The sequence below is a fragment of the Oncorhynchus clarkii genome, chromosome 13 (assembly GCF_045791955.1).
Source record: "Oncorhynchus clarkii lewisi isolate Uvic-CL-2024 chromosome 13, UVic_Ocla_1.0, whole genome shotgun sequence".
Classification (NCBI taxonomy): Eukaryota; Metazoa; Chordata; class Actinopteri; order Salmoniformes; family Salmonidae; genus Oncorhynchus; species Oncorhynchus clarkii.
Genome location: NC_092159.1, coordinates 23653838 through 23666673, shown reverse-complemented (window position 1 = coordinate 23666673; position 12836 = coordinate 23653838). Strand labels below are relative to the sequence as shown.

The window sequence follows — 12836 nt, the reverse complement described above, 5'->3', positions numbered from 1 at the left end:
CCTCCACTCTTTCAACTTTTCCCTTCGCCTCATGTTTCTGTCTCTGTTTCTCTCTCTCTCTCTCTCTTTCTTTCTCTCTCTCTATCTCGCTCTCTGTGCGTCTCGCTCTCTCCCCCTGTCTGTCTCTCTCCCTGTGTCTCTGTGTGCGTTTCGCTCTCTCCCTGTGTCTGTCTTGTCTCTCTCCCTGTCTCTCTCCCTGTGTCTGTCTCTCTCCCTGTGTCTGTCTTGTCTCTCTCTCTCTGTCTCTCTCCCTGTGTCTGTCTCTCTCCCTGTGTCTCTGTGTGTGTGTGTGTCTGTCTCTGTGTCTGTCTCTCTCCCTGTGTCTGTCTTGTCTCTCTCCCTGTCTCTCTCCCTGTGTCTGTCTCTCTCCCTGTGTCTGTCTTGTCTCTCTCTCTCTGTCTCTCTCCCTGTGTCTGTCTCTCTCCCTGTGTCTCTGTGTGTGTGTGTCTCTGTCTCTGTGTCTGTCTCTCTCCCTGTGTCTGTCTCTCCCTGTGTCTGTCTCTCTCCCTGTGTCTGTCTCTCTCCCTGTGTCTGTCTCTCTCCCTGTGTCTGTCTCTCTCCCTGTGTCTGTCTCTCTCCCTGTGTCTGTCTCTCTCCCTGTGTCTGTCTCTCTCCCTGTGTCTGTCTCTCTCCCTGTGTCTGTCTCTCTCCCTGTGTATCTGTGTGTGTGTGTCTCTGTCTCTCTGTGTGTGTGTCCCAGTAGGGACGTGTCTAAAACCCCCACCATGCATATTGAGAAGGCCGGGTCACAGCAGCGGGGTCGTCGTATCGCCTCCCAGGTCAAGCACTTTGCCTTTGACAAGCCCAAGCGGCAGTACGGCATGGGCGTGGTGGGCAAGTGGCTCAACCGTCACTACCGCCGCAGCATCAGCAGCCAGGTGCAGAAACAGCTGGACGACTTCAGCAGCCACAGGTGAGGAGGGAAGGGAATACGCACAGTACTTTCATACACACACACAGTCCACACCTAGTACTTCACATTTAGTGGGCATTCATTCATCTTTGAGAACCACATACGTGATTTTCGCTCTGCGGTGATATCGCTGTGTACATTTTTCAAGTGATCCAATTCGAATGAGTAAAACGACCCTGCTGTGTCGTCTCCCTCAGACCGTACTTCACCTACTGGATCACCTTTGTCCACGTGGTCATCACCATCCTGGCCTGTGCTACCTATGGCTTTGCCCCTGTGGGGTTCACCCAACACTCCACCTCTGAACTGGTGAGGAAGTCCCATAGGGCCTAGGCAACTGGAACCCCTAATAGGATCCAAAATGGCTTCTGTAATCCAGTGGTTTCTGTGGTGGCTTCTTGCATAACTCTTTTGATCCACAATGGCTACCTTTTCAGTGATCTATTGCGCCGTCTCTCCTGACTGTGTTTTTTTGGTCTCCCTCCACAGGTGTTGAAGAACAAAGGCATCTATGAGAGTGTCAAGTTCATCCAGCAGGAGAACTTCTGGATCGGCCCCGGCTCTGTGAGTCACTGCTCTTCTATCGCACATGTCATACATACTGAATGTCTCTTCAGTCTTACATGTAGGGTCATAGGGAAAGGCTTATAGGTGCACATACCGTAGGCTTATGCTATATTAACACGCGCTCACACACACACACACACACACACACACACACACACTGTAATCTCCTCACTAAGTACCCATATCTGAATCTGATGGCCTACGTCTGCTGTGGTGTTGGTAGGTGCTCGGTGGCAGACGCACTTAGGCTTCAACAGGACACGCTAAAGAAGTTCTGGACTGACTCACGGGTACTTATTAACTAGTTATTTACTCACTTACTGCAGTGTACTTACTAGTGTGCCCTTCTGACTGGACTAGTGTGCCTTCTGACTGTACTAGTGTGCCTTCTGACTATACTAGTGTGCCTTCTGACTGTACTAGTGCACCTTCTGACTGTACTAGTGCGCCTTCTGACTGTACTAGTGTGCCTTCTGACTGTACTAGTGTGCCTTCTGACTGTACTAGTGTGCCTTCTGACTGTACTAGTGCGCCTTCTGACTGACTGTACTAGTGTGCCTTCTGACTGACTGTACTAGTGTGCCTTCTGACTGTACTAGTGTGCCTTCTGACTGTACTAGTGTGCCTTCTGACTGTACTAGTGCGCCTTCTGACTGTACTAGTGCGCCTTCTGACTGTACTAGTGCGCCTTCTGACTGTACTAGTGCGCCTTCTGACTGTACTAGTGCGCCTTCTGACTGTACTAGTGTGCCTTCTGACTGTACTAGTGTGCCTTCTGACTGTACTAGTGTGCCTTCTGACTGTACTAGTGTGCCTTCTGACTGTACTAGTGTGCCTTCTGACTGACTGTACTAGTGTGCCTTCTGACTGTACTAGTGTGCTTTCTGACTGTACAAGTGCGCCTTCTGACTGTACTAGTGTGCCTTCTGACTGTACTAGTGTGCCTTCTGACTGTACTAGTGTGCCTCTGACTGTACTAGTGTGCCTTCTGACTGTACTAGTGTGCCTTCTGACTGACTGTACTAGTGTGCCTTCTGACTGACTGTACTAGTGTGCCTTCTGACTGACTGTACTAGTGTGCCTTCTGACTGTACTAGTGTGCCTTCTGACTGTACTAGTGCGCCTTCTGACTGTACTAGTGTGCCTTCTGACTGTACTAGTGTGCCTTCGGACTGTACTAGTGTGCCTTCTGACTGTACTAGTGTGCCTTCTGACTGACTGTACTAGTGTGCCTTCTGACTGTACTAGTGTGCCTTCTGACTGTACTAGTGTGCCTTCCGACTGTACTAGTGCGCCTTCTGACTGTACTAGTGTGCCTTCTGACTGTACTAGTGTGCCTTCTGACTGTACTAGTGTGCCTTCTGACTGTACTAGTGTGCCTTCTGACTGTACTAGTGCGCCTTCTGACTGGACTAGTGCGCCTTCTGACTGTACTAGTGCGCCTTCTGACTGTACTAGTGTGCCTTCTGACTGTATTAAAGTACTTTCTGACTGTACTAGTGTGCCTTCTGACTGTATTAAACTACTTTCTGACTGTACTAGTGTGCCTTTTGACTGTATTAAAGTACTTTCTGACTGTACTAAAGTACTTTCTGACTACTAATGTGCCTTTTGACTGTACTAGTGTGCCTTCTGACTGACTGTACTAGTGTGCCTTCTGACTGTACTAGTGTGCTTTCTGACTGTACTAGTGCGCCTTCTGACTGTACTAGTGTGCCTTCTGACTGTACTAGTGTGCCTTCTGACTGTACTAGTGTGCCTCTGACTGTACTAGTGTGCCTTCTGACTGTACTAGTGTGCCTTCTGACTGACTGTACTAGTGTGCCTTCTGACTGTACTAGTGTGCCTTCTGACTGACTGTACTAGTGTGCCTTCTGACTGTACTAGTGCGCCTTCTGACTGTACTAGTGTGCCTTCTGACTGTACTAGTGTGCCTTCCGACTGTACTAGTGCGCCTTCTGACTGTACTAGTGTGCCTTCTGACTGTACTAGTGTGCCTTCTGACTGTACTAGTGTGCCTTCTGACTGTACTAGTGTGCCTTCTGACTGTACTAGTGCGCCTTCTGACTGGACTAGTGCGCCTTCTGACTGTACTAGTGCGCCTTCTGACTGTACTAGTGTGCCTTCTGACTGTATTAAAGTACTTTCTGACTGTACTAGTGTGCCTTCTGACTGTACTAAAGTACTTTCTGACTGTACTAGTGTGCCTTTTGACTGTATTAAAGTACTTTCTGACTGTACTAAAGTACTTTCTGACTACTAATGTGCCTTTTGACTGTATTAAAGTACTTTCTGCCTGTACTCAAGTACTTTCTGACTGTTCCAAGGGACTTTCTGACTCATTCACACTTACTGACTTCATTTTGCCTCGAGAAACTTCACACTTGTCAGGTTCATATTCACTTCGACAGTAATACAGAATGTTCATTACAGAGAATGTGGTGGGCTGACGGTCAGTCAGCCATGTTACAGTTTATGTTCTATGTAGGGTGTCAGGTGAAAAAGTGGGTGTTTTCTGATCAAGTAAGACGATGGCTCCACCACATCATCCCACATAGGCCACAGTATGAAGAGTGTAAGGGGTCCCACACGACTAGTGGGTGGCTATAGCTCAAATAACTGTAGCTGTGGTTTTGGTGGAAAACTATCTTTGTCTGTTCTGTACTGTGATGCACTAGGTGCTACCTTTTTGTATGGTTGACTATCAAAATAGGATCTCTTGACTACTTACAATACAGAAAAGAGGTCTAACGACCAGCTAAAACAAAGGCTAGGCCAGTAAGCCTAACTCTTTTTGGGGGGGGCCTGGTTCTTAGTTAGTAGGTTAACTGTGCTGGGGTTGCCAGGTTAGGTTAACTGTGCTGGGGTTGCCAGGTTAGGTTAACTGTGCTGGGGTTGCCAGGTTAGATTAACTGTGCTGGGGTTGCCAGGTTAGGTGAACTATTTTTGGTTGATATGTCAATTATGTGTCAGGTTGCCAGATTAACAGTGTATTCCTGTATTCTATCCCCCCTCACAGGAGGACCTAATCCACCTTGGAGCCAAGTTCTCCCCGTGTATCCGTAAGGACAGCCAGATAGTCAGTCTCATTCAGAAAGCCAAGGACCAAGAGAGAGAGTCAGGCTGCTGTGTACAGAACGACAACTCAGGCTGTGTCCAGACCCTCAGCAACGACTGCTCGGTACGCAAACACACGTACGCAGTAGGCTCACATGCATATGTATTATTGTAGGCCCACACAAATACTGTAGTAGACCCACACACATACACACAAACCACTACTGTACTCCCACTTACGCTCCCTCCCTCACTCTCTCTCTCTCTCCCTCCCTCCCTGTGTCACACTCACACACACTCTCTCCTGCCACCTAGAGATGAATGCTTGTAAACTTGATCAACTTGTGTCTGGCTGTGTTTATTCGGGTCTGTGTGTAGGAGTCATTGGCCACCTTCATGAAATGGAGGGATGAAGATGTGGACATTCTGAGGTCGTCGGGCTCTGTGTGTCACCAGGACCCCAGGTACCGTCTTTGATACTGTTCTACTATAACGACTACAGTGGACACACACACACACACACACACACACACATACTGTCCTGACCTGACAAGGTAAAACTAACTCAAGAGAGAATCATAAAGTGTCTTCCTGCTATCTTATTTCCTGATGCATGCTGGGAACAGGACCTGTGAAGAGCCCGCCTCCGCAGAGCCTCACACCTGGCCCGATGACATCACACATTGGCCTGTGAGTGACAGGAGGATCATTCAGAGTTATGCTTCGTCTAACATTTATTGCGTGAACAGACATCGTCATGCATTCCATTTCTACAGAATGTTGCACCCCGCTGTACAGTGTAGGCCCCCCGGTATTAAAATACAGCAGTGGATGAGAGGTTACAGAGTAACCTCAGGGTCTTGGATCAGTGGAAACCAACACTAGCTTCTTCTCACCCTCCCTCCATCTGATCCCAGATCTGCACCTCCCCACGCAAGACGAACCTGACAGGCTACAGACACATGGACTGTAACCTCAAGGGACGACCCTGCTGCATAGGCACTAAGGGCCGGTGTGAGATCACTACGAGAGAGTACTGCTCCTTCATGCACGGTTACTTCCACGAGGAGGCCACCCTCTGCTCCCAGGTAGGTGGGTGTGTGTCCGTCCGTCTGTCCGTCCGTCTGCCTGTCCTGTGGTGGGCGTTGTTTACAGGGTTTGTTTAATAACAGCCAGCTCCCTATCTGATCCTGTGGTCGCTCTTCGTTAACAGATCCACTGTCTGGATGATGTGTGTGGCCTCCTGCCCTTCCTCAACCCTGACGTCCCCGACCAGGTCTACAGGCTGTGGCTCTCCTTGTTCCTACACGCAGGGTAATCACTGTATTTCTATGGTACTTTTCTATACATGATATTGTTTTTAGCCTAAAGTGCTCGACAGTAAGAGTATGTCGACCTCGGGGTCATCTGACTGTAGTCACATCAGTTCTTAGTGCAAATCCAAACACCATAGGTGGAGTCATGGGTTTTTGCTGACCAATTGACCTGAACAGGAAAGTCTCTGTAATGCTCTGTTAAAGGTCAAATCCAGCCGTTTTATCTCAATATCAAATCATTTCCGGGGTAACAATTCATTAACTTACTGTGATTTGTTAAAAAGAATATTGAAATGGTCAAAAATAGCTTCTTAGCAAAGAGCAATTTCTCAAGCAATAATTTAGCTAAGACTATCTGGTAGTGGTCTGGGGAGGGGGAAACTTAAAATGTGCTTTTATTGGCAGAGGGGTTTGGAACTCTCTTTCTTATTGGTCTATTAACAATTAACAAATTTACTGCCTGCAAAACTCCATCCCACCAAAACAGCAGCTCTTACACTACAAGGGCATTATCATTTTCACAATTTCACAGTATTATTCCAACCTCAGTGTGGAAATATATATAAAACACAGGGACATCATGTTTTTGACTGCACTGGGCCTTTAATACTTTGTGTAACCCTAGTTGTAGCCTACAACACGGCTCTGATTGTTCCTTGTCAGTTTACATGGTCAGTGTGAACTCAGGGATATCCCATTGTATCCCACAGTCCCTAAGTATGGCCTTAACAGCAAATATTGCATTGAGAGGATTCCCCCCACATGATTCAGATATGGGTACTTAGCGAGGAGATTACAGCACGTGCTGGGGTTCTTGTGTGTGTGTGTGTGTGTGTGTGTGTGTGTGTGTGTGTGTGTGTGTGTGTGTGTGTGTGTGTGTGTGTTTTAATATAGCATAAGCCTACGGTATGTGCGCCTATAAGCCTATTTCCATGTGTTGTCCCCTGACTGGCCTCTTCCCTTTCCCTATGAAGCCTAGTCCACTGCCTGGTGTCCATAGTGTTCCAGATGACTATCCTGAGAGACCTGGAGAAACTGGCTGGCTGGGTCCGCATCTCCATCATCTACGTCCTCTCTGGCATCACCGGCAACCTGGCCAGCGCCCTCTTCCTCCCCTACAGAGCCGAGGTACACACACACACACACACACACACACAGGAGCGCACGTACACACACCTGCTCAGCTAACACAACCGCCACTGCTAATCTCCATTGAGCTGGTCAGGTGTTTTCTAGGAAAGCTGGCGAGAGAGAGCGTTAACATCTCAGCTAGGCCCGGGCAGCCACTGAGCTTAACACGGTTACTGGACGAGGTTTGGATAGGGAGATTACTGGACTGGACGTGACCCCGTCTGGAGAGTAAACGATCAGGACTTAACTGCCTCTGCCCTGTCTCCGTATCACCTGGAAGCTGGAACAGCACCATTTACACGTGGCTTGAGAAAGCCATGGAGGTCCTCTATTCAGTTGTATGCTGAAAGCATTGGTAGAAATGCCATTGACAAAAATGTATTGCAATTGTGCGAACTGGCTGAATTTGCTAGGGTTGGCACAGTCGACGAGACGTTCTGACAGCCTGAGAAGAAGAGCCTTGGCTGCGGTAGCCAGATGTGGTGTGCCAGGGTCCCCCTAGTGAGAATGAGTTTCAATTCACTCCATGTAAACTGTAAAGCTCCATGCATCCAACACATTTTGCATTCCTTTTGTCCAACACACACAACTGGGTCTCATGTTCATGTTTAATCTTTTTTTATTTCTTCTGGTGTTCAGACTCCTTTCTGTATGACCAGACTGTAATAGCCCATCCATGCTAAACCTCATTGATTTACAATTGGATTCACTCATAGTCCCAGTATGTTAGGTTGTAGAAATGAAGAGTGCAAATGGAAAGAAGAGAGGGAAAAGACTGGAGAGAAGAGGATGCGCTACAGTTTTGTGCTCGAGGACAAGGCTCAGTATCGTGGACAGGAAGCATTGTCTGTGACGTGGGCATTGCCAAGTGGGAAAAGAGAGTCGCTGTGGATGACCTAATTGGCGCAAACCAACCACTCCCAATTGGCCTCTGTAAAACGCACTCTCTTGCTCGCCACACATTACCCGAAGGATATGGTGTGGGTTAACAAAGGTCACTGCTACACTAATCCAGATTCCTGGTCTGTTCAATTGTTGAAAAAGTAAATGGCCTGGTCTTCCACTGCTTCCTACATACAGATTATGGATCAGAGTTTAGTACTCCCGAGGAGTACCTATTTCGGGAAGAATCTCTTCTTCTTTTGCTTCTTCATTTCTCCAGATTACCAGCTCTAAATCTGCAGGTGTGTGGCTGCAGCTGTGCGTCTTTGACATGATTTGGCGCTAGGTACTTCTGTCACTGTCCTAGTGTGAAGTTGCTGTGAGGTAGCACTCAGAAATGTCACCGCTGCTGCACCAGCAGGACGCAGGCTTTCACACGACAGGAATAGCTCCAGAGACGTGAGGCGACGCACGGCTCCTCATCTCATCCACTTATAGGGCCCGGTTTGAGTAAAAGGGGATTATCCCATTGGTGGAGGAAACAAGACCCCGAAGCGGTGGCCGAGTCTCTATCCACTGTGGTTGAACACATCACAAATGAGGATTAGTTTTAGGTCTTCGATGTTGGGAGAAATATATAAATAAGTCACATGGAGATGTGGCTATGGCTTCAAGTCACTTGTAATGAGTCTTTTCTCATAGAATCATCAGGCATTTACATAGGTACAAAATATGTTTCACAAATGCACTATATATTCTCTCAAATTTACATAGCTGTTACAATTGTTCAATAAACCGGTATTGTCTCGTTTACACATTACAATGGCTCAATGAATCCTTTGTCATCCCTCTTTTAAATTGACACTATGCAATGACAAGCCTTTTTAAACGCATCACGTATCTCACTATGTATTATCACCATGAATTATCCTTGTATATACTGTTCCTAAATGTATTACATACTGTATTGATTCCTATCCGTATGCAAACTCATCCTATAACAACAACAAAAAGATGTATAACCTTGTAGTAATTCTATTTAGTGCTTTAGATCACAACGACTTACATTTCCCGAAAGTTTTCCATTGTTCCCATTCACCCACACACACAGGAGCTGTGCGCGCGGTCACTCTGGGGAACGCTCTGATCACGCTCTGGTCACGAAGTCACCTCGTGCAAGTGAGCAGCCTTCTAGAAAGCTAGCTAGCGAAACGGCTAATTTCGAAGTGGTCAGGTACACATGGTTAGCATATGTTATTGTAAGTGTAGAAAAATGCTTATGCTCCTGGATCCGACGGTGCAGCAGTATCTAACAGGTAATATCTAACAATTCCACAGCAAAACCTAGTATCTAACAAAACCTAATACACACAATCTAGTAAAGGAATGGGATGAGAATATAGTAGTTTATTCAAATCAGAATCAAATCAAATGTATTTATATAGCCCTTCGTACATCAGCTGATATCTCAAAGTGCTGTACAGAAACCCAGCCTAAAACCCCAAACAGCAAGCAATGCAGGTGTAGAAGCACGGTGGCTAGGAAAAACTCCCTAGAAAGGCCAAAACCTAGGAAGAAACCTAGAGAGGAACCAGGCTATGTGGGGTGGCCAGTCCTCTTCTGGCTGTGCCGGGTGGAGATTATAACAGAACATGGCCAAGATGTTCAAATGTTCATAAATGACCAGCATGGTCGAATAATAATAAGGCAGAACAGTTGAAACTGGAGCAGCAGCACGGTCAGGTGGACTGGGGACAGCAAGGAGTCATCATGTCAGGTAGTCCTGGGGCATGGTCCTAGGGCTCAGGTCAGTTGAAACGGGAGCAGCAGCACGGCCAGGTATTCAAATCAAAATCAAATCAAATGTATTTATATAGCCCTTCGTACATCAGCTGATATCTCAAAGTGCTGTACAGAAACCCAGCCTAAAACCCCAAACAGCAAGCAATGCAGGTGTAGAAGCACGGTGGCTAGGAAAAACTCCCTAGAAAGGCCAAAACCTAGGAAGAAACCTAGAGAGGAACCAGGCTATGTGGGGTGGCCAGTCCTCTTCTGGCTGTGCCGGGTGGAGATTATAACAGAACATGGCCAAGATGTTCAAATGTTCATAAATGACCAGCATGGTCGAATAATAATAAGGCAGAACAGTTGAAACTGGAGCAGCAGCACGGTCAGGTGGACTGGGGACAGCAAGGAGTCATCATGTCAGGTAGTCCTGAGGCATGGTCCTAGGGCTCAGGTCAGTTGAAACGGGAGCAGCAGCACGGCCAGGTGGACTGGGGACAGCAAGGAGTCATCATGTCAGGTAGTCCTGGGGCATTGTCCTAGGGCTCAGGTCCTCCGAGAGAGAGAAAGAAAGAGAGAAGGAGAGAATTAGAGAACGCACACTTAGATTCACACAGGACACCGAATAGGACAGGAGAAGTACTCCAGATATAACAAACTGACCCTAGCCCCCCGACACATAAACTACTGCAGCATAAATACTGGAGGCTGAGACAGGAGGGGTCAGGAGACACTGTGGCCCCATCCGAGGACACCCCCGGACAGGGCCAAACAGGAAGGATATAACCCCACCCACTTTGCCAAAGCACAGCCCCCACACCACTAGAGGGATATCTTCAACCACCAACTTACCATCCTGAGACAAGGCTGAGTATAGCCCACAAAGACCTCCGCCACGGCACAACCCAAGGGGGGGGGGGGGGATCCGGCCAGGCAGAGACAGCAAGGGCGGTTCGTTGCTCCAGAGCCTTTCCGTTCACCTTCCCACTCCTGGGCCAGACTACACTCAATCACATGACCCACTGAAGAGATGAGTCTTCAGTAAAGACTTAAAGGTTGAGACCGAGTTTGCGTCTCTGACATGGGTAGGCAGACCGTTCCATAAAAATGGAGCTCTATAGGAGAAAGCCCTGCCTCCAGCTGTTTGCTTAGAAATTCTAGGGACAATTAGGAGGCCTGCGTCTTGTGACCGTAGCGTACGTGTAGGTATGTACGGCAGGACCAAATCAGAGAGATAGGTAGGGGCAAGCCCATGTAATGCTTTGTAGGTTAGCAGTAAAACCTTGAAATCAGCCCTTGCTTTGACAGGAAGCCAGTGTAGAGAGGCTAGCACTGGAGTAATATGATCAAATTTTTTGGTTCTAGTCAGGATTCTAGCAGCCGTATTTAGAACTAACTGAAGTTTATTTAGTGCTTTATCCGGGTAGCCGGAAAGTAGAGCATTGCAGTAGTCTAACCTAGAAGTGACAAAAGCATGGATAAATTTTTCTGCATAATTTTTGGACAGAAGGTTTCTGATTTTTGCAATGTTACGTAGATGGAAAAAAGTCTTTGAAAAGTCTATGAAATGGTCTTGATATGTTCTTCAAAAGAGAGATCAGGGTCCAGAGTAACGCCGAGGTCCTTCACAGATTTATTTGAGACGACTGTACAACCATTAAGATTAATTGTCAGATTCAACAGAAGATCTCTTTGTTTCTTGGGACCTAGAACAATCATCTCTGTTTTGTCCGAGTTTAAAAGTAGAAAGTTTGCAGCCATCCACTTCCTTATGTCTGAAACACATGCTTCTAGCAAGGGCAATTTTGGGGCTTCACCATGTTTCATTGAAATGTACAGCTGTGTGTCATCCGCATAGCAGTGAAAGTTAACATTATTTTTTAGAATAACATCCCCAAGAGGTAAAATATATAGTGAAAACAATAGTAATAATAATAATGAATAATAATAAAACTAATAAATAATAATAATTATTATTATTCAGTTCTGGTGGCAGTTTCAGAAATGTTTAATGATACAACAGTAACAGTCGCAAGTACTTCTTCAAAGGACTTTGAGTCACTCTTCAATGCAGAAATTCCGAAGTCAAAAGTTGAGACGTTCTGAAACTCGGCCTCTTAGACGTCGCGACAGTAACACTCTCTAGTTCTTCTTCAAAGGACTTTCCGAGTCACTCGTGAGAGCAGGAATTCAGAAGTCAGAGAGAGTACAGACGTTCTGAAACTCAGCCTGTCAAAGTGTTCAATAGCCAATGAAGCTTAGACTGTCGAGCGCTGGCTGGGGAATGATTGGATTCAGAGCACCCGTATAGCGTGTCTGTGAACGTGTAGGCCGCGTGCCTAGGGCGTGTGAAAAACCTCACTCCTCCTCGCCTGTCCTTCTGGGAGGTTAGAATCTCAGATTAGCCATCTGCCCTGGTACACCCACCACAGCCCTGACGTCAATCTAATCAAGATGCCTGCTGTAGAACCATTGACCAAAGAACCATTGCTGTTGGTTTCAACCTAGACCTAACTATTAAGTAGTTACAACGGAAATGTACCTTAAATCTTAAGGTTTAGAACGGAGGCACAATGTAATACTCTTTTGTTATACTACTCCAACAATGACACATTCCCATTTTTTTGGAACATCCAACGTCACTGTAGACATATGAAAGTGAAGATGGTTAAAATGTCTGATGGTGTCATTTATATATTGATCGCAACATTTGTTTGGGGACATCATACCAAAGATAATTACCCTGCTTTGAGGAAGTTAATTGCAGGGCTAAACCTCTCCAGACCCCTGAGCTGCATGCATTTGGATCAGTAGACTACCGAACAAATTCACTATTACACACAGACGTCAACATTTAATGCACTCAGCTGGTGCACTCGCTTCCCATTTTGCCCGATTCCTATTGTCCTCTGCTATAAGGGACTATAACAACTCCGCCTCAGTCATCTGCCTGCCCATTAGCAAGGAGTACATATGCTACCACCACTTCCTTCATGCTAATGTACTGTAATGTATTTGATATTAATTTCAACAGATGCCAGTGAGCAGGATGCATGCATTTATCCCGGCATCTTCCGCTGATATGTCCCATGCTATGGTCAACAGTGACATTCATTCATGCACATGCTGGTCTTGCCACTCATTCATCCAGTGGTGGCATCATCATTGAGTGAAACACCATCCCC

At 46.7% G+C, this 12836-nt stretch overlaps 1 protein-coding gene across 4 annotated transcripts in view; it reads left to right on the top strand.

The window, feature by feature from the left end:
• Nucleotides 1–12836, top strand: part of LOC139424658 (inactive rhomboid protein 2-like) — a 47266-nt gene that overhangs the window by 31479 nt on the left and 2951 nt on the right. For 2 of the 4 annotated variants that reach the window (XM_071176708.1, XM_071176705.1), the window contains 9 exons: nucleotides 701–913; nucleotides 1111–1222; nucleotides 1403–1477; nucleotides 4500–4661; nucleotides 4916–5001; nucleotides 5164–5227; nucleotides 5455–5625; nucleotides 5751–5851; nucleotides 6828–6981. In XM_071176708.1, coding sequence (XP_071032809.1) covers nucleotides 701–913; nucleotides 1111–1222; nucleotides 1403–1477; nucleotides 4500–4661; nucleotides 4916–5001; nucleotides 5164–5227; nucleotides 5455–5625; nucleotides 5751–5851; nucleotides 6828–6981 — 1138 coding nt within the window. The remainder of the gene's footprint in view (nucleotides 1–700; nucleotides 914–1110; nucleotides 1223–1402; nucleotides 1478–4499; nucleotides 4662–4915; nucleotides 5002–5163; nucleotides 5228–5454; nucleotides 5626–5750; nucleotides 5852–6827; nucleotides 6982–12836) is intronic. The other 2 variants (XM_071176709.1, XM_071176706.1) reach the window with 1 other exon arrangement.